General features: G+C 47.7%; 1 protein-coding gene and 1 long non-coding RNA gene across 2 annotated transcripts in view; one reads left to right on the top strand and one right to left on the bottom strand.

Annotated features, from left to right (window-relative positions):
• LOC100692491 (atrial natriuretic peptide receptor 1) overlaps nucleotides 1–19,056 on the top strand; it is a 79,901-nt gene extending 60,845 nt beyond the window's left edge. Inside the window, 15 exon segments of the mRNA XM_019364814.2 lie at nucleotides 928–1,012; nucleotides 1,249–1,366; nucleotides 2,395–2,469; nucleotides 4,359–4,436; nucleotides 6,296–6,400; nucleotides 6,503–6,574; nucleotides 6,889–7,051; nucleotides 7,214–7,369; nucleotides 8,378–8,546; nucleotides 9,373–9,519; nucleotides 14,625–14,748; nucleotides 15,598–15,666; nucleotides 15,807–15,981; nucleotides 16,561–16,659; nucleotides 17,134–19,056. Of these exon segments, the coding sequence (XP_019220359.1) occupies nucleotides 928–1,012; nucleotides 1,249–1,366; nucleotides 2,395–2,469; nucleotides 4,359–4,436; nucleotides 6,296–6,400; nucleotides 6,503–6,574; nucleotides 6,889–7,051; nucleotides 7,214–7,369; nucleotides 8,378–8,546; nucleotides 9,373–9,519; nucleotides 14,625–14,748; nucleotides 15,598–15,666; nucleotides 15,807–15,981; nucleotides 16,561–16,659; nucleotides 17,134–17,279 (1,781 nt within the window). The 3' untranslated portion in view covers nucleotides 17,280–19,056.
• Nucleotides 7,230–8,371, bottom strand: LOC112848177 (uncharacterized). Its single transcript, XR_003222143.1, has 2 exons — nucleotides 7,642–8,371; nucleotides 7,230–7,457 (listed from the first exon to the last, which is right to left on the bottom strand). It is a non-coding gene; the product is annotated as an uncharacterized LOC112848177 (long non-coding RNA).
• Nucleotides 19,057–19,175: the final 119 nt, after the last annotated feature.

Genomic DNA, 19,175 nt, shown 5'->3' with positions numbered 1-19,175 from the left:
CAAACCGAGCAGCATCACTGACTTTCAGCTTGTTGTGTTTGTGGATATATGACTGACTTTAATTATCCATAAAATCATCACATTCTCTGTAAGATTAAGGTCGACTATTAAACGGCGTATATTTGAAAGTAAAGGCTTTAAAACCAAGTTAGTACAAACATCGCTAATGTCACATAACTTTGCCGACATGTGGCCAACAGTAATGTTTTAATGTTCTTAAACATTCGCACATAAATAAGTGACATAATATTCAGTACTTACTTTTGACAGTTCACTCTTCGGCCGCTCCCTTCTGCCGTATTTTGCGACAAAATTATCCACACCCACCGCCACGCTATGGATTGTGGGATATATGGGACCACGAAGCGTGCACCAGACCCCGCTTGATATTTGGGGAAATCGAACGCACATTTGGAGTACACTTCCGATTGGGACAGCAGTCGTCGGGTCGCTGTGACGTAATAGGTCTCAAAATGCGTACTCCGGAGCGTGCGGTCGCTGGATTGGGACACAGCCAGAGTGTTTCTACTCTATGTGGCACTCAAAGCACGTCATTCACACACACACATAAGTGCTTCCTATCTAACGTTCACACTCCGATGGATACATCAAGACGGGGATCAAACCAACAACCTTCACGATGAGTAGGTGACCTGTGTTACCACCTGTGCTACAGCCCAGATAAGGGAGGACTCGTTTTAAAAATGTGTGTGTTCCCGATGGTCTTGATGGTCCTCATGGTCCTGATTCAGATGGCCCTGATGGTCCTGGTGGTCCTGGTGGTCCTGATGATCCTGATTCATATGGTCCTGATGGTCTTGATTCAGATGGTCTTGATGGTCCTGGTGGTCCTGATGGTTCTGGTTCTGAATTGTGAGATATTGTGTCTGTGGGTTAATAACAGTCTTCTCCTCCTCTCTCTGTCAGAGACCATCACCATCTACCAGATGGTCTCCATCGTGGTCTTCTTCTTCGTCATCTTGATCCTGACCGTCGTCATCTTCATCTACAGGTGAGAGCTGCTGCAGTTCCACCACCTGGTCATGTGGGGGCAGTAGCATGTGGAGCGATCGTGTCACATCACGACACAATCAGGGTCTTTGGTGCACTCGAGAAGAATGATTTAGAATGAGTTGGTACTATTGAGCGTGTGCGAACTGTAATCGGACAGACTGTGTCTGACAGTCTTTGAGCTTCACCTGGAGGAAGATGAAGGTGAGTCACTGAAGAAAAGTGTTTGTGCTGCAGGAGGATGAAGCTGGAGAAGGAGCTGGTTGCTCAGCTCTGGAGGATCTCCTGGGACGACATCCAGATGAGCAATCTGAACAAGGTGCTGCGGAGCGGCAGCAAGCTCACACTGTCACTGGTAAGTGCGCGTGCACACACGCACACACACGCACACACACACATACACACATGCAGTGTTCATTTGTCCTTCAGCTGCACAGAGGGATTGTGGGAATGAAACCTCGCAGCACCACGGAGACTTGTTCAGTCCTCTGAAGGTGGATTTTCCTGTTTGAGTGCAGCTAGCCAAACGACGAGGAACCACAGACAGTAAAGTGCACAGTAGACCTCAGTTTAACATGAGCTCACTGTGGAGCGCTACACTGATCTGCTCACACCGATGTTTAGTTTCAGAGTCCTGATTGTCCTCTGAGTCAGTGGTTCTGTTACTAGTTAGTTAACTAATGGAATTCTATTGACTGACATCATGTTCTGTACTGACAGTAGATGGCGCTAAATATGTTTTAAAACTTTTCTTGAATCCAGCCTCACAGAGTTACGTCTGGATCAGTCGTGGTGTCGTGTCCCCTCTCGATGGAGGTCAGACTGAACCTGACGCTGACTAAAGGTTTGAGGTGTACGTAAGGCTTCTGATGACAGGCGTCCTAATCGAATGTAGATGTAAATAAAGATGTGCGTCGAGCTCAGGTCGCCGTTACGCTTTAGACTAAACTGTGGAACAGATAATAACGAGGCCTGAAATCAGCTCCGAGGAAACTCCCAGAATTCCTCTCACTGTCTGTAAATCCGACAGACGCCTTCATAGTGAAAACACACTCTTAGGAGCAATTTATTAGGAACACCTGCGCCGTCTTTAATATTGGAAAGGTGATGAGATGGGAAAGGTGAGGGTGGCACATTACGGGATGAGAGTCCGAAGGCTGTACCTAATATTCTGCTGTAGAGACGTGTCAGTGACACATCAATATTAGGAACAGCTTCAGGAAGCAGATGAGTTTGCACATGTGTTCCTAATAAAGTGCCGAGTGAGCGTACACGTGGAGTGTTTTTACACGGTCATTATCGTCACCATGGTAACCCTCAGTGTGACGAGGATGATGAAAATGATGAAGGTCACACTGACTCTGAGCGTGTGTTTGTTTCCAGAGAGGCTCAAACTATGGCTCCCTGATGACCGGAGACGGGAACCTGCAGATCTTTGCAAAGACCGGATACCACAAGGTGAGTGAGTCCTCTGCTCCTCACCCTCCTCGCCCTCCTCATCCTCCTCGCCTACCTCAACATCCTCATCGTCCTCACCATCCTCACCCTCCTCACCCTCCTCATCCTTCTCACCCTCATCCTCCTCACGCGCCTCATCCTCCTCACCCGCCTCATCCTCCTTGCCCACCTCAACATCCTCATCGTCCTCACCATCCTCACCCTCATCCTCCTCACCCGCCTCATCCTCCTCACCCGCCTCATCCTCCTCGCCCACCTCAACATCCTCATCCTCCTCACCATCCTCACCTTCCTCATCCTCCTCACCCTCCGTCATCTCTCTGCAGCAAAAAGCAGCAGCGCCTTCGTATTCCTGCAGCTGGTTTATCACTTCACAGGACCTGAGGCTGAGGTCCATGAGTGGAGGTCAGGGGTCACCTGCAATAAAATCAGTTTTTGTCAATGCGAATCACAGACTGTATATAAAGGATGGCTGCTGGGGCAGGTCAGAGGTTAATTCAGTGAAATGAACTTCGCTCGTGTGACTTCTGTCTGCAGTAAACACAAGTTCAGCATTTCAGGAATTTTCAGGAATTAAAAAAAAATTCACAGATAGAAAAATATTTTCACCCAGAAGGAAAGAAAATCAAATCTTTGGGTCTTTGGGGTTTGTAGCGTGTGATCGCCGTGGAGGGGAGGAGTTAATCAGCCGTGGTCTGCCGTTCAGTGTGTACCCCGCAGGGGGAGGGTCAGTGACAGAAGGATGCACAAAACTGCGGTGCTGCAGAAGAATGTGTGGGTGGTGCAGGATGTGGGTGGGGTCAGAGACGCGTGAAGTGGGTGGAGACAAGTGTCAGGGCCGCAGGGGTGAAGGAAAGGTTTGAAGATGGCGGCGAGAGCTGCTGCGAGGGATGGTTGGAGACGGTGGAGCCCGAGATGGCGGTGTGCAGACCTCGCTGAGCCTTCTCACCTTCAGGACCCGCTGCAGGACCAACAGGTCGTTGATTATTTCAGGTCTTAATGATGCCGCAGGTGGAAAAGCTCGTTATGAACAACTAGTTTGAATCTCTGAGACAGGAGCCCTCCAAACACAGAGCTGCTAATCTGCATCAGTATTTTATCCTGAATTGTTGTAGGACCACATAAACCAGATCAGAGATACCGATCTAAGGTCCAGTCGGGAGCGACGACTCTGAAGCCTGATTGGACAGAAGTCTATGCGCCGATGATCCTCTGTGTTCTATCCTGACGGGTTTCTGTCTCGGTTGCTGTTTCAGGTCGGGCTGAAGAAAACAGGAAGTTCATGTTGGAGTGGAAGCGGGAAGCAGGGCGGGGCTACCTGTGAATGATAAGAGCGCAGACGCTCTCAGAGTGTCAGTCAGATCCACCACATATGTGTCATGGTCACATGGCGTGGCGAACGAGGCTTTAACAATGTCGTTGTTCATGAACAATGACAATAAGGACTATTCTATTGTGTTTAAAGGGGGAGGAGCTAAAAGCTGCTTGCTTCAGACAGCGGGCGAACTGAGACACAGGATCAGACAAAGAAGGATCATTTCTGACAAAGATCATGTAAAGCTGCTCTAACAGAGTCCAAGAAAGAAAAAGAGCTGGAAATGAGCAGAACACATTCCCGTTTGTTATCATTACCATTAATGAGCAGGATCGCAGATCAGAAAGGTTCTCTGAAGAGAACCGGTTTAAGAACCAGAGCTGAGCAAAAGCGTCAGCTGTGTTAGCAGCGCAGCATGCAGCTCCTCCTGTGTCAGGTTAGCCAAACAGCTAACGATGACGATGAGAGCAGGAGAGAGAGCGACGAGAATGTAGTGAGGCGTCTGCATCATTTCACGTGTCACTGAAGGTTACTGTTGTTGACTTTTGGTATGTTGCTCTTTGTTTTCTTCCAGGGGAACATCGTGGCCATCAAATACATCAACAAGAAACGCATCGAGCTCAACAGGAAGGTGCTGTTTGAGCTCAAACACGTGAGTGTCTGACACGGCACACATGAGCATTAGGACCAGCTAAGCTAACAGGTCGGACTGGCTAAGCCAGGGGTGTCGAACTTCAGGCCTCGAGTCCTGCAGGTTTTAGATCTCACCCTGGGTCAACACACCTGAATCAAATGATTAGTTCATTACCAGGCCTCTGGAAAACATGGGCCGTTTCTCAATTCTCAAGTACGCGAGTACGTGCTCGCGTTCTCGGTGAGTACGTACTCGCCGAGAACGCGAGCACGTACTCGCGATATGTACAATTGGAACACCTGCGTACGTGATGATGTCACAGGTCCGGAGTTTTTACTGCCGTCCCCTCCTAATTTAACAGTGAGTAACATGTTATGAAGCTTAACTGTAATCACAGCCAAACCGGTTTACTCAGGAACAAATAAAACACTGAAATAAACCACACATTAACATTTAGAAGTGATCTAAGTGACTTATATATCATTTTTAACCTCAGTAGTGAAACCTCTATTAATAAAAATAGTGTACATGTACATACGTGTACATACCTTAATAAAAACAAGCAGGTGAGATGTTAGAACGCTTTTATTTCTATTCTAGTGGACACTCAATACTATAGACAGCTGCTGGGGTTTCTTTAACCTGAGTAGTGAGAAGTCCGCGAGCGGGGGGGGGTTGAAAACGATGTGCCGGGAGTCCGCTGTTGAGTTCTGGACGAAATGCATTCTGGGATATTTAGCTGTACCAAGTCCACACCGATGCATGCTCGATAAAACGGGCGGAGCGAGAACACATCCGGGACTTTTTCGTGTTCTCGGCTTGATGCGTACTTCAAATTGGAACAGTACTTGGTCTCCGACTGATGACGTATCACGAGTACACGAGAACGCAAGTACGCACAAGTACGCATATTGAGAAACGCCCATGTTGAGGAGGTCGTTTATCCATTTAAATCAGCTGTGTTGGATCAAGGACACATCTAAAACCTGCAGGACACCGGCTCTCGAGGCCTGGAGTTGGACACCTGTGGGCTAAGCTAACAGCTTGGAGCTGCAGACGGCTCCCAGGAATATTTACTGTCTGCTTCCTATTCAGTACCAGGCTCACCAGTACGGTACAGGAGCCAGCATGGGGCGCTCCCAGCAGGGTCAGTGCAGCTACAGTGGTGCCTTCATCATCCAAACATCCATTCATTTATTTTTCCTTATCCAATTCAGGGTAAACACGGTTTGGTCATTTTAACACTGCTCACATTCAAGAAAATAAAATATTCAGCTAATTAAAAACAGACAATATGAAATCTGTGTCACATGTTCTCAGACAGGCCACACGTGGTTCCACGGTCAAATTCTTTTAGGAAACATTTAGAAAAAACCCCAACTTATAGTTATTTTTCTCCAGACTTGAGCTTCTGGGTTTACATACCTGATGTAACGACCTGAACGATGTTCGGGTCAGGGTAAACTAATTCTAGGTGTCATGGTCTGGACCTGGACCTGGTCTAAGGAGGTCTGATGGGCAACGCTGTGAAATGTCCCTTCAGTCCAGAGGTCTCAAACACGCGGCCCGGGGGCCACTTGCAACCTGGATATTAACCTGAAGAAATCTAAAGCAGTTTGGCTTTTCTGTCAGAGAGGGTTTGTTTGTTGTTAAGTGGAATGTTAAAATAATTTCTCTAAATGACTGAATATGCAGCCAACATGAGCAGAGAGCACAAACATGAGGCTGTGGCCGTCCAATGAGACGACAGCAGTGGCCCACAGTGACGTTTGAGACTCCAGCTTTAGTCTGTTTCCACAGTGGGCGTCACTGAGGGCGGAGTCATGCTCCCCGTGTTTTCCTGTGAATTCAGCCTTTGAATGTTTCCGTCTGTGCAGATGAGAGACGTCCAGAACGAACACCTGACCAGGTTCATCGGAGCGTGCATCGACCCCCCCAACTGCTGCATCGTCACAGAGTACTGCTCCAGAGGCAGTCTGCAGGTACGGCTTTAAGGGTGGAGGTCAGGGTGACGGCGTCACGTGATGCTGAGGAGAGCTCGCCGAGGTCACCGCTGACAGGTTATTGGTTGTTTGTGTGTTCAGGACATCCTGGAGAACGACAGCATCACTCTGGACTGGATGTTCAAATATTCCCTCATTAACGACATCGTAAAGGTACGTTTCCATTTCCTGCCCAGTCTCTGCTTCGTTACGTTTCTGCTTCCTGGACTGAAGATCGTTAACGGCGATTTCAGGGAGTGGAGTCGATGCGATGCATGTGGGACTCATTAAAGTGAAAGTACGAGCAGGAAGTGCGAGCAGGTTAACGAGGACAGAGGAGTCAAAGTTAGAGAGCTTTGGGCTCCTGGTGTCTGATTGGATGATGACAGGACTCAAAGTGAAGACAACAGTAATAAGTTTCCTCCAGGTGGTGTTACCTGTGATAACAAACACGTGTTGAATGGCCGTCCTCCTCTCTGTGTCTGCAGGGCATGCTTTTCCTCCACAACAGCGTCATCTTATCTCACGGTAAACTCAAGTCCTCCAACTGCGTCGTGGATAACCGCTTCGTCCTGAAGATCACCGACTACGGTTTGTCCAGCTTTCGGTCTGAGAGCGACGCAGCCAGCGACGCTCACGCCTACTACGCCCGTGAGTCGCAGCTTTCTGCTGTTAATCTGCTTTTCCTGAAGTCAGGCAGCGATGTTAGCAGCATGCCCTCTCAAACTCTTTAATGTTAAATATGAAGAAGATCCCCGAAAGGTTTCGATGTGAAGCTCAGGTCCTGAGGTCTCTGTTCGTGCCGCTCTGCAGAGAAGCTGTGGATGGCTCCAGAGCTGCTCAGGATGGAGTGTCCTCCTCCTCAGGGAACCCAGAAAGGAGATGTCTACAGCTTCGGCATCATCCTCCAGGAGGTAGCACTTCGACGAGGAGCCTTCTACCTGGAGGGGGACCCGCTCAGCCCTAAAGGTAGGTAGCTCCGAGGTTTCTGCTGCAGGTGTGCGTGTCGGGTCATGTGATCGGCGTCGACCTGGTTTCTGATTAAGCCGTCATCCTGCTGGGATGAATCAGAGCAGAGAAGACGTTGAGCAAACAGCATGTCCACGCTGGTTCTTCAGCCGCCTCGCGCTCACAGATCATTTCTGCGTCCGCTCTCCAAACCACAGAAAGCTTCACACTGGACGCTGAGGCTGAGCTCTGCTGCAGGCTCACAGAGCAGCTGGGGAGCAGAAGCTGTTTACCTGCTCTCCGCTCGGATGCGTGCTCCGCCAGCGGCGAGCTTCATCACCGCTAATGACCTGGCCTCTGATTTATTCGCACGGAGCACACGGGACGTTCCTGTCTCAGCGTTTCCGTTCATTAGGACTCGGCGTCTGTGCAGACAGTGGGTCGCTCGGGTACGACCCACTGTCGCCATGGGAACCTGCTGATGGGTTTGCTCACAGCACAAGTCTGAAAAGGATTTTATGTTATTTATAAAGAAGTCAAATAAAGAAAAATGCAACCTGTGTGTTATCATGTAAGAGAATAAGCAGCGTCACGCTCGACCGCCTGGTTTACACCATAAACCGTCGCTGGGTTCATCGTCGGCTGTTCTGAAGCTGTTTGTCTCGAACTGACGCTCATGTTCACTTGTTTTAGTGCCTTTATCGCAGTCTGCTTTCAGTCGCAGATCAAATCCATGTTTAACACAAACCTTCTGACCTCCTCCAGTTAAATGTGTTTTTTTTAAGTTAAACAGGATGCTGCTCACCACATTTCATGAAACGTGTTTTTAACTCTGCTGACAGTTTTACAGAGACAGGGCCAAAGACTGTGCTGCTCATCCTCGAGAGCCTCAAGGCTCCGAGCAGAGGATAATGTGTGCTTTGGTGCACCAACACCGGCGCTCCACCCGAAATCACCAGCGAGCTGGTAGTTTAAGGTTCACTGCTCGTCCTGAACCTGCGCTGAATGTGCTCAACTGTTTCTGTGCAGAGATCGTGGACCGCGTGATTCTGGGGGAGTGGCCCTGCCTGAGGCCGACCATTGACCCACAGAGTGACCGCCCCCAGCTGGGTCAGCTGATGGAGCGCTGCTGGGCTGAAGAGCCGACAGAGAGACCCGAGTTCAACCAGATCCGAGTGCTGCTGCGCAAACAGAACAAGTAAGACCTGAAACAGCGAGCAGAGCGGACAGCGGGCGGTTTCAGGGTGGTGCATCGGTGACATCCTGTGGCCACACAGGGAACAACACCCAAAACTGCATTTCTGTTTTTACAGAGTGAAACATCTCTGCCTGAAAGACCTGGATGGCCGCTGACTTTCTGCTTCTTAATTCAGATCAAACTGAGGTTATTGTACTCGGCCCTGAAAATCTTAGAAATATGGTATCTAAGCAGATTCTTACTCTGGATGGCATTACCTTGGTCTCCAGTAACACTGTGAGGAACCTTGGAGTCATTTTTGACCAGGACATGTCCTTCAACGCACATATTAAACAAATATGTAAGACTGCTTTCTTCCATTTGTGCAACATCTCTAAAATTAGAAATATCCTGTCTCAGAGTGATGCTGAAAAACTAGTTCATGCATTTATTACTTCCAGGCTGGACTACTGTAATTCTTTATTATCAGGATGTCCTAAAAACTCGCTGAAAAGTCTTCAGCTAATCCAAAATGCTGCAGCAAGAGTCCTGACAGGGACTAGAAAGAGAGAGCAGATTTCTCCTGTTTTGGCTTCCCTTCATTGGCTTCCTGTTAAAAGGGAGTTTTTCCTTCCCACTGTCGCTAAAGTGCTTGCTCATAGGGGGTCACATGATTGTTGGGTTTTTCTCTGTGAGTATTATTGTAGGGTCGACCTTACAATATAAATCACCTTGAGGCGACTGTTGTTGTGATTTGGTGCTGTGTAAATAAAACTGAACTGATATTAAAGTGGACACGAGCCCACACTTGGTTTTTGCCCACCCAGAACAACGTGTGTGTTTTCAGGGAGTCACGGACCAACATCCTGGACAACCTCCTGTCCCGGATGGAGCAGTACGCCAACAACCTGGAGGAGCTGGTGGAGGAGCGAACGCAGGCGTACCACGAGGAGAAACGCAAGGCCGAAGCCCTGCTGTACCAGATACTACCACAGTCAGTACTGCGATTATTGCACACAGTGCGGCTCTGCAGTAAACATACCCTCCACCTCAGGTGCACCTCTGGATGTCTTCCTCACAGTTGGGTTCTGAACATGTGCAGTTGTGTGTGTGGCGTATAGGCTGCTCCTCTATGGCGTTATTTTTGTGCCTCTATTCTGAGCGCACGTAAAAAACATTTGCATGTACAAATGTTGCATTTTGAGGAGAAAATTATTTTGAGCGAAGAAGACTCATCACTGCACACAGGAAATGTGTTTCAGTGTTTGCTAACACACACCAATTAGTTAAACTGCAGGAATGTCTTAAAGACATAAAGACCTGGATGGCCGCTAACTTTCTGCTTCTTAATTCAGATCAAACTGAGGTTATTGTACTCGGCCCTGAAAATCTTAGAAATATGGTATCTAAGCAGATTCTTACTCTGGATGGCATTACCTTGGCCTCCAGTAATGCTGTGAGGAACCTTGGAGTCATTTTTGACCAGGACATGTCCTTCAACGCACATATTAAACAAATATGTAAGACTGCTTTCTTCCATTTGTGCAACATCTCTAAAGTTAGAAATATCCTGTCTCAGAGTGACGCTGAAAAACTAGTTCATGCATTTATTACTTCCAGGCTGGACTACTGTAATTCATTATTATCAGGATGTCCTAAAAACTCACTGAAAAGCCTTCAGCTGATCCAAAATGCTGCAGCAAGAGTCCTGACAGGGACTAGAAAGAGAGAGCAGATTTCTCCTGTTTTGGCTTCCCTTCATTGGCTTCCTGTTAAATCCAGAATTGAATTCAAAATCCTGCTCCTCACATACAAGGTCTTAAATAATCAGGCCCCATCTTATCTTAATGACCTTGTAGTACCATATCACCCTATTAGAGCACTTCGCTCTTGCACTGCAGGCCTACTTGTTGTTCCTAGAGTATTTAAAAGTAGAATGGGAGGCAGAGCCTTCAGTTTTCAGGCCCCTCTTCTGTGGAACCAGCTTCCAGTTTGGATTCAGGAGACAGACACTATCTCTACTTTCAAGATTAGGCTTCAAACTTTCCTTTTTGCTAAAGCATATAGTTAGGGCTGGACCAGGTGACCCTGAATCCTCCCTTAGTTATGCTGCAATAGACGTAGGCTGCCGGGGATTCCCATGATGCATTGAGTTTTTCCCTTCCAGTCACCTTTCTCACTCACTATGTGTTAACAGACCTCTCTGCATCGAATCATATCTGTTATTAATCTCTGTCTCTCTTCCACAGCATGTCTTTCATCCTGTTTTCCTTCTTTCACCCCAACCGGTCGCAGCAGATGGCCCCGCCCCTCCCTGAGCCTGGTTCTGCCTTTCTTCCTGTTAAAAGGGAGTTTTTCCTTCCCACTGTCGCCAAAGTGCTTGCTCATAGGGGGTCATATGATTGTTGGGTTTTTCTCTGTATTTATTATTGTGCGATCTACTGTACAATATGAAGCGCCTTGAGGCAACTTCTGTTGTGATTTGGCGCTATATAAATAAAATTGAATTGAATTGAATTGAATTGAATTAATATCCATAAACACACACACACAGTAACAGCTGCTCTCGCTCAGATCTCTGCAGACCTGCTCTCAACATCTCTGCTCCCTGCACGCTCAAACCCACTTTCTGTTAGTATGTTTAATTATTTTATTGTAAAATATATTGTTTTCTAAGACCATTGTTGGTTTTAATCTAGTTTAAACCAAACCACTCTGCTGGATTTAGCGAGTAGCTAGCGAGCTGATTGGAGACCAAAAGAGCCAATCAGAATTTTTGCATCCAAGTCTGTGATTGGTTGGTTTTGTACAGAGAGTTGAGCGTGCAGGGAGCAGAGATGTAGAGTATTTGTCTGAATACTGCATGCAGCGCTCTTCGGCTGTGGTGACCCTCGATGTGAAGGCGGGGTCGATTTGAAACGTGGCGATGGTCTTGGTGTGAGTTTGAAGTCTGTGGCGACTAGAACTGATAATAACTTAAAGATTCCAATTCTATTATTGATATCATTATTGATTATTGATCATTGTATCGAGTCTCGCTGGGTTCTCATTGGCTCGGATCAGTGTTGGAGTCGTTACTCAAAAAAGTAATCATTACACAGAATAAAAAAGTAATGCAGTATGTTACTTAATTACTCCCAGGAGAAAGTATTTAATTAGAATACTTGTTACATTATTTGGATGTTACTCTATAACAGGGGTCGGCAACCCTGGGCCAGTGTTGCCAACTTAACGACTTTGTCGCTATATTTAGCGAGTTTTCAGACCCCCTTAGCGACTTTTTTTCTAAAAAGCGACTAGCGACAAATCTGGCGACTTTTTCTGGTATTATTGGAGATTTATTTATGACGACTTTTTGACGTGAAAGTGGGTATCGCTTTTACTCTCAACAAGCAGCGGGTGCTGCCATCGGCACCTCGCCCGTACCAAAGCGCTCACAGGCGGAGGATAGTCCTCCCCCAGCTGCTATCAGGGCAGACTATGTTCACACCTATGCGTCCGAACTGCAAATGAATCGCGCATGAGCGAAGCCGCTGCTCCCGCACTGACTGTAACGCAGTCAGTTCTTCTTTTACTGTTATGCTGTTTTGTGGATCACGAGGTTTAAAACTACTTATGAACACACACACACACACACACACACACACAAAGTAACTCCACCAGAGTGCCTATTTCGGGTCTTTTTTGCCGGTCCAAGCCCGGATAAAGGAGCAGGGTTGGAATTCTGACTTTAAAAAAAACAATAATTGCTAAAATAAATTTAATTTGTAGTTTAAATAAATTCTAAATGCATTTAGGACGTTTTTTACTCACTTTATGTCTCTTCCACAATGTTATTTCTCTCTCCAACAACGTAGGTTACAATTATATTAGCATGACCAATTATGCAAATTAGGCGATGATGTCATTTAGCGACTTCTGGCGACTTTTAGGACAGTCAGTAGCGATTTTCCTTACTGAGGAGTTGGCAACACTGCCCTGGGCACGCATGCCACAGCTGGCACGCTCGGTGGGGCGATGATTTTTTTTTTTTTTTTGTAGCGGTATAAACAATGAGAGGTGGTGGATTGGCCAGATGCTGGCCGGTGTGTAAAAATAACTCAGTTGTTTGGTGGTGGCTATGGCGTAGCTTCCACTGATTCAGTAACATTAACAAGTGGTGGAGGCCAGCAGGTGGATGAGGGAGAGGGGAGGCAGGAGGAGCAGAGACCCGAGGCAGCACCGGTCCGAGTGTCAGGTGAACTGAACTTCAGGTAAGAAGTTATGACCTGCAGTTTATCTGGGTCAGATATAAACCAAGTTTAGGTGGAGTTTATTTTCGTTGTGCTGACTTTTTACAGTCAGTTACAATAACTCGTACTGCGTGCTAGCTAGCATGACGGAGTTTTCATCAGCATTGTTGTAGTGAACTTTATTTTATTCATAAGGTTAGTTAGTAGAGTTGCCAACCGTCCCATAAAAAGACGGAATCGTCTCGTATTCAGAGAAAATATTACGCGTTTCGTATTGAGCTGAAAAGGAGCACAGTTTGTCCCGGACTTCAGCTACAATGGAAAAAGACACAAAGCTGGAGTTATTCTGTCGTTACGCTGCACAGCTGCATCTTCTTCTCTCATTCTCTCTCTCTCCTGTTGCTACTTCAATCATGAAACTGATCAATGATCAGCTGATCGGCTTTTCTGGCGCAAGTCCGTCTCTCTTGTTTGAGGGGGGACGTTGTTAGCTTTCCACATTCCGACACTTCAAAAGCTTCAGGAGCTTTCCGCTCAGCACAGCATCAGCACCACGGAGATACACGGATACATCCGTAGACTCGTGACAGAATTCCCAATGCGTTTTTGGGACTTTCAGGTGTATGGACCAATGTTTTATTTTCTGATCAAACCAGAAATCTTTAATGAGCAGCTGGATTTGTCTCGCGTTAACTGGCTGAGTTAATGCCAGTTAATGCAACATCGAAGCAGCTGGAATCCACAGCTGTGTGTGTTCATGGAGCTGCATTTTCACCTGCTGGACATCACTACCTGACAAGTTTAACTGTCTTCAGAACATTGCAGAGGCCTTATTGACAGTATGTGGGTCTACATATCTGTGTGAGCAGATTTTCTCTCACATGAAGAGTGTCCTCGCTTAGCCGCTCGGAGACCTGTGTCTCTGAGTGCGAGACCAGAGATCACATTAACATGTGTATCCCTGTATTAACAAACATGCCATGTTGGCCCAGTTTATTTTTCTTATCATTGTTGTGAGGAGACCATAAATAGCATTTGTATTTTCTGTTGTACAGTTCATTTGCTGTCATGGAGTTCTTGTTATTGATAAAAAGTGTCTTTTTTTTGTTTCGAAATAGCTGATAACTATTTGCTGATAGCTGCCAACATCTGTGAACAAATATAATTCTATAAAGTGGTTCTATATAGTGTGTAACTGTTAATATAGAGTGTTATTAAATTTATTGCTAATGCAATCATATGGCACACTGACCTCACAGGAAATTTTAGATGGCACTCGCCATCAGAAAGGTTGCCTACCCCTGCTCTATAATAATGGATTGGATTTCATATAGCGCTTTTCAAGGCACCCAAAGCGCTTTACAATGCCACTATTCATTCACTCTCACATTCACACACTGGTGGAGGCAAGCTACTGTTGTAACCACAGCTGCCCTGGGGCAGACTGACAGAGGCGAGGCTGCCATATCGCGCCATCGGCCCCTCTGGCCAACACCAGTAGGCGGTAGGGTAAAGTGTCTTGCCCAAGGACACAACGACCAGGACAGAGAGCCCAGGGATCGAACCGGCGACCTTCCGGTTACAGATACGCTTCCCAACCCCCTGAGCCACGGTCGCACTGAAAAGCGGGATTAATAGGCAGGTAGACCAATAATTTCAAGGAACTGGACTACTGGGAACCGGTTCTAGATTCTTATCCTACAGTGTTGACATCAAAGTGCACAGTGCACGTGTCAGAAAGGGACATCCAGGGAAGGATGTCCAGACAGTAGCAGAGGTGGTAGAAGTCCCGAGGTGCACACGGACATTTTTTATGGGCGGAGCTTCCTGCTCACACACTCACAGCGCCGTATTGTCTCTCTGTCAGTTCGGTGGCCGAGCAGCTGAAGCGTGGAGAGACGGTTCAGGCCGAAGCCTTCGACTCGGTCACCATCTACTTCAGCGACATCGTGGGCTTCACCGCCATCTCCGCAGAGAGCACGCCGATGGAGGTGAGACGAGTGTCACCTGAGTACTTGCAGTACTTGCAGTACATCTCACACAGCTTCCAGGTCCAAAAACACACAAACACAGAAAGCCAGACGGAGAGTAGCACCGGGTACCTGATCCTCCAAAATCCGAGCTTGGACTCTGAAACCGGCTCTGCGTCCTGTCACGCCGTCAGGGCTGCGTGTGACTGAAGTGTCAGACACCTGCACCACAATCTGTCCTGCAGAGAAGTCTGTCCTGCAGGTGTCAGACACGCTGGTGTTTCTGCTGCAGGTTCAGACGCTGCACGCTTGGCACCATGTTAGCACGCAGGCCAAGGGCGGCTGGCGAGATCCGTAATCCATATTTCAGAATCATCCTATGGACAACGTATTAGTGCTGCTCAAGGAAAATAAATGAAGTGCTGGTCGAGGGGGCTAAAACATTTTTGAGAGAAAATGAAATGAGAAACTGCAGCTTCTTCCCACATGCAGGTAGTGGGGTTAGGTTCATTGGTCGTTCCAAATAGGTGTGAATGGTTGTCTGTGTGTCAGCCCTGCCACAGACTGGCGACCTGTCCAGCGTGTGCCCCGCCTCCTAGCGACTTAAGATTTGGAATTAAAAAGAAATTTCAGTATATTTTATTTGAAATTACAACCTAATTATATTTTGCCTGCAACCTGACTAACCTCCACGTGTAAATATGTTCCTGTAAGTATTTGTGGGTAAATATAATCACACTGTTGTATCAAATAAAACACACTGAATTATAAAGTGTTAACATGTTATCTCACACACTGCCCTGAAACCCAGCGGCCTGCAGGGGGCGCTCAAACGCCCACCTTCAGTCTGATGTGCTGATGTCTCTGCAGGTGGTGACTCTGCTCAACGACCTCTACACCTGCTTCGACGCCATCATCGACAACTTTGACGTTTACAAGGTAAACGGCTCATTTCTCTCCTCCAACCTGTTCTCAGGTCAACTCTGAGCAACAGAGCGCGTCGCCATGGAGACCAACTCACAATAAGGACAACTTTTAGTGTGACTCTAACTGATGTCACGGTGCTGTGGCGCCCCCAGGTGGAGACCATCGGCGACGCCTACATGGTGGTGTCGGGGCTGCCGGTGAGGAACGGGAAGCTGCACGGCCGAGAGATCGCACGCATGGCGCTCGCCCTGCTGGACGCCGTCAGAGCCTTCAAGATCCGCCATCGACCCGAGCAGCAGCTAAAGCTGAGGATCGGCATACACAGCGGTGACAACACACACACAGACACACACACGCACACACACACACAGACTCACACAGACACACACACAGACGCACACACACGCACACACAGACTCACACAGACGCACACACAGACTCACACACACACACACACACAGACACACACGCACACAGACACACGCACACACACACACAGACACACACAACCCCGTTCAGCTATCTTAGTGAGGACCCTCATTGACATAATGGTTTTCCTAGCCCCTTACCCTAACCCTAACCATTAAAACTGAATGCCTAACCATAACCTAATTGTAACCCTGACACTAAAACCACGTTTTGAGCCTCAAAAATGGCTTTAAATGCCTTCAAAAATGTGAGGACCGGGTTGTGTGTCCTCACAAGTGACTGCTGGTTCTCACAAGTATAGTAGAATGCAGATTTCGGTCCTCACAAAGATAGCTAGACAAGAACACACACACACACACGCAGACACAGACACACACACACAGAGACGCGCACACAGACATACGCGCACACACAGACGCACACACACACACTCCCGGTCTTTGCTCCATGTGGTTACCGTCCCCGTGTCCTCTGCAGGTCCCGTGTGTGCGGGCGTGGTCGGTCTGAAGATGCCTCGGTACTGCCTGTTTGGCGACACCGTCAACACGTCATCACGTATGGAGTCCACTGGCGAAGGTACCTGCACAAACACAGGTCACGAACAAAAACGTCACTCTGTAAATGCTGATGCAGCAGCGCCCCCTGCAGGCTGTTTCTTCCCTGTTGACGGGCTTCGGGTTAGTGAGGGTCGGCTTAGTTCAGCTTCCACTCGGCACGGTGCTCGTTTGAAGGCGTGAAATCACGCTGAGGTGTTCTCCGCTCGATCTCGGGGATTACAAACTGTCGATTCGTACCAACTGTGCGCACCGAGTATTTCCTCTCCAGGTGTGTCTGTGGAAATCAGTCTAAGTCAGCTGATACTGCAGTTTGTGCTCCATGAACAGTTTCTCTGTTACAGGTGCTGAACACCTGAGCTTCATTAACAGGAAGCAGATTTATTAAAGACCCTTCATAATAAAGTGATGTTCCTTAGATAAACAGCAGATTAGATTTTTGCAGCATTTTTATTCCTGCCAAACATGACCTGTGTGTGTTTCTGTGTGTGTGCAGCGCTAAAGATCCACGTGTCGGCGGCGACTCGAGATGTTCTCCTAGAGTTCAACTGCTTTCAGCTGGAGCTCCGAGGGGAAATCGACATCAAGGGCAAAGGGAAGATGACCACCTATTGGCTGCTGGGAGAGAGCGACAGCCAATGACAAAGCACTGCTGACAGGAGGACGACAGGAGAGGACAGAGGAAACAAGGAAAGGAGCTGAGGAGTGAGAAAGGGGTAACACTGCTACAGATGAGGGGACGAGGAAAGGAGAGAAGGGAGCAGAGCTTGCAGGAAAGGAGGACTCTCTCGGGTGATTGCCGCCTCCTCGCTGCTTCTCATCTCCGAGCAGAAGGACTTTGGATGGATTGGGACTGTCGGACGGGAGGAAGTGACACGGGAATGGAGACACACGAGGACCCGGACAAGAGCTTCTCAGTTTTCCGGTCCTGGAAAAAGAGCTTTTCACCGTCGTCCCGCTGATACTCCAAGCAGTTTGTCTCTCCAAGCTGACAGTCACCATGCTGCCTCTTCTTCACTTTCATGTAGTCCCTGCATTCATCATCTTCATTTCCTTCCCTGCTGTCCCTGGAGGAGGAGCACCTGGACAGGGCGCCGCCCTGCTAAGGTGATGAGGCTGAGGCTAGCCAGCAGGTTTGAACCAGGAACCTCGTTGTTGTGAGTCAGCAGCGCTAACCATTAATGTGGGGTGTAATCTGAGCTCAGTACTGCCCCCTGAGGCCAGACACAGGAAGCACCCACACCACTGCAGAGAGACGATGTTTGTCCTGCTCTGAGGCCTGAGAAGCAAACACAGCTTCTGTGCTGTAGCCCCTTCCACAACCTCTGACATCAGCGGCTCCGGCTGTGAGCACATTTATTTGGTGGAGCCGCACATTTAAGATGACCTCCTCACAGTGAGGGTGAGACAGCATAAAGTGCAACGTTAAAAACGCAGAGATGCTCTGATTCGAACGAGTAAAGACTGAAAGAGTCTGAACCTGCAGGCACCGACAGGAACACTTCACATACCTGCAATAACAACCACGCTAACAGTCCTCCTGCTTCCTCTTTGCCTCTTTTTTTCACGTGACGTCCACGACAGGAAGAACACCTGATAGGGCAGAAAAGCAGGAAGCGATGTGGGTTAGCTTCCTCTGTGGAGACTCGGCACAGCACAGCTGAGCTCACGGAGGCTGTTCAGCAGTTTGCTCTCTGTAAATAAATCAGTTTCATTGCAGTGAAGTCGAGTTTGTTTCACCTCATTTTGTTCGATATCCCGACGAGACGAACACATCGGATCGCCAGAGGGACAAAGGAGTCGATCCAGTCTGTGAACTACAGCATTCTCCAAATATCATCAGTGAGGAAAAAACGGTCAAAGTTTCAGAAGCATCAGTGTTTTTATCACACACGGTGAAGTGAGGAGTGAGTGCGGGTCCTCAGCTGCCTGCTGTCTGTTTGCATCCCTGCAGACAGGCGCTCCTGACTCAGGGTCGTATACCACAGAGGACGCTGTGCAACATCTTCAGGATGTTAACCAGAAAAACACTGAAGCTAAAAACAAAGTGGGGACTTTGTGTAACCTGAATGATGTTCTTCAATAAGCAACCAAATCAGTGTGCGTCATATCACAACGATCAAAGAATCAACATGAAAACCGCGCTGCTGTTTCAGAGCCCGAGAGGAACAAAAGACTGCAGAGCTGCAACATGTCCGAGCAGGCCGTCTTCTTCTGCAGCTGCTCTACAGCAAGCGCACATCTGTGAGGCGCCGTCACGAACAGCTGTAGAACATCAGAGACTTTCACGAATCAGTGTTGAATGGATTATTATTACACCTGCATATGTTTCAGATCCTTTTAAGTTTATATTCTGTTATTAAAACTATAACAACATATTTTAATCACACGATCGTCTGAATAAAAGGCTCGAGCAGTGTGTGATGTGAGTAACTGGATATCTGAGAAATTCAAGTGAAAAAATGAAATCATCTTAAATTAAACTTTGCTTCCTTGCTAATGCTAATGCTAGCTGTGTTTCCACAGGAAGTGCAGATT

Source organism: Oreochromis niloticus, linkage group LG11 (assembly GCF_001858045.2).
Source record: "Oreochromis niloticus isolate F11D_XX linkage group LG11, O_niloticus_UMD_NMBU, whole genome shotgun sequence".
Classification (NCBI taxonomy): Eukaryota; Metazoa; Chordata; class Actinopteri; order Cichliformes; family Cichlidae; genus Oreochromis; species Oreochromis niloticus.
This window is presented reverse-complemented; position numbering and strand designations above follow the sequence as displayed.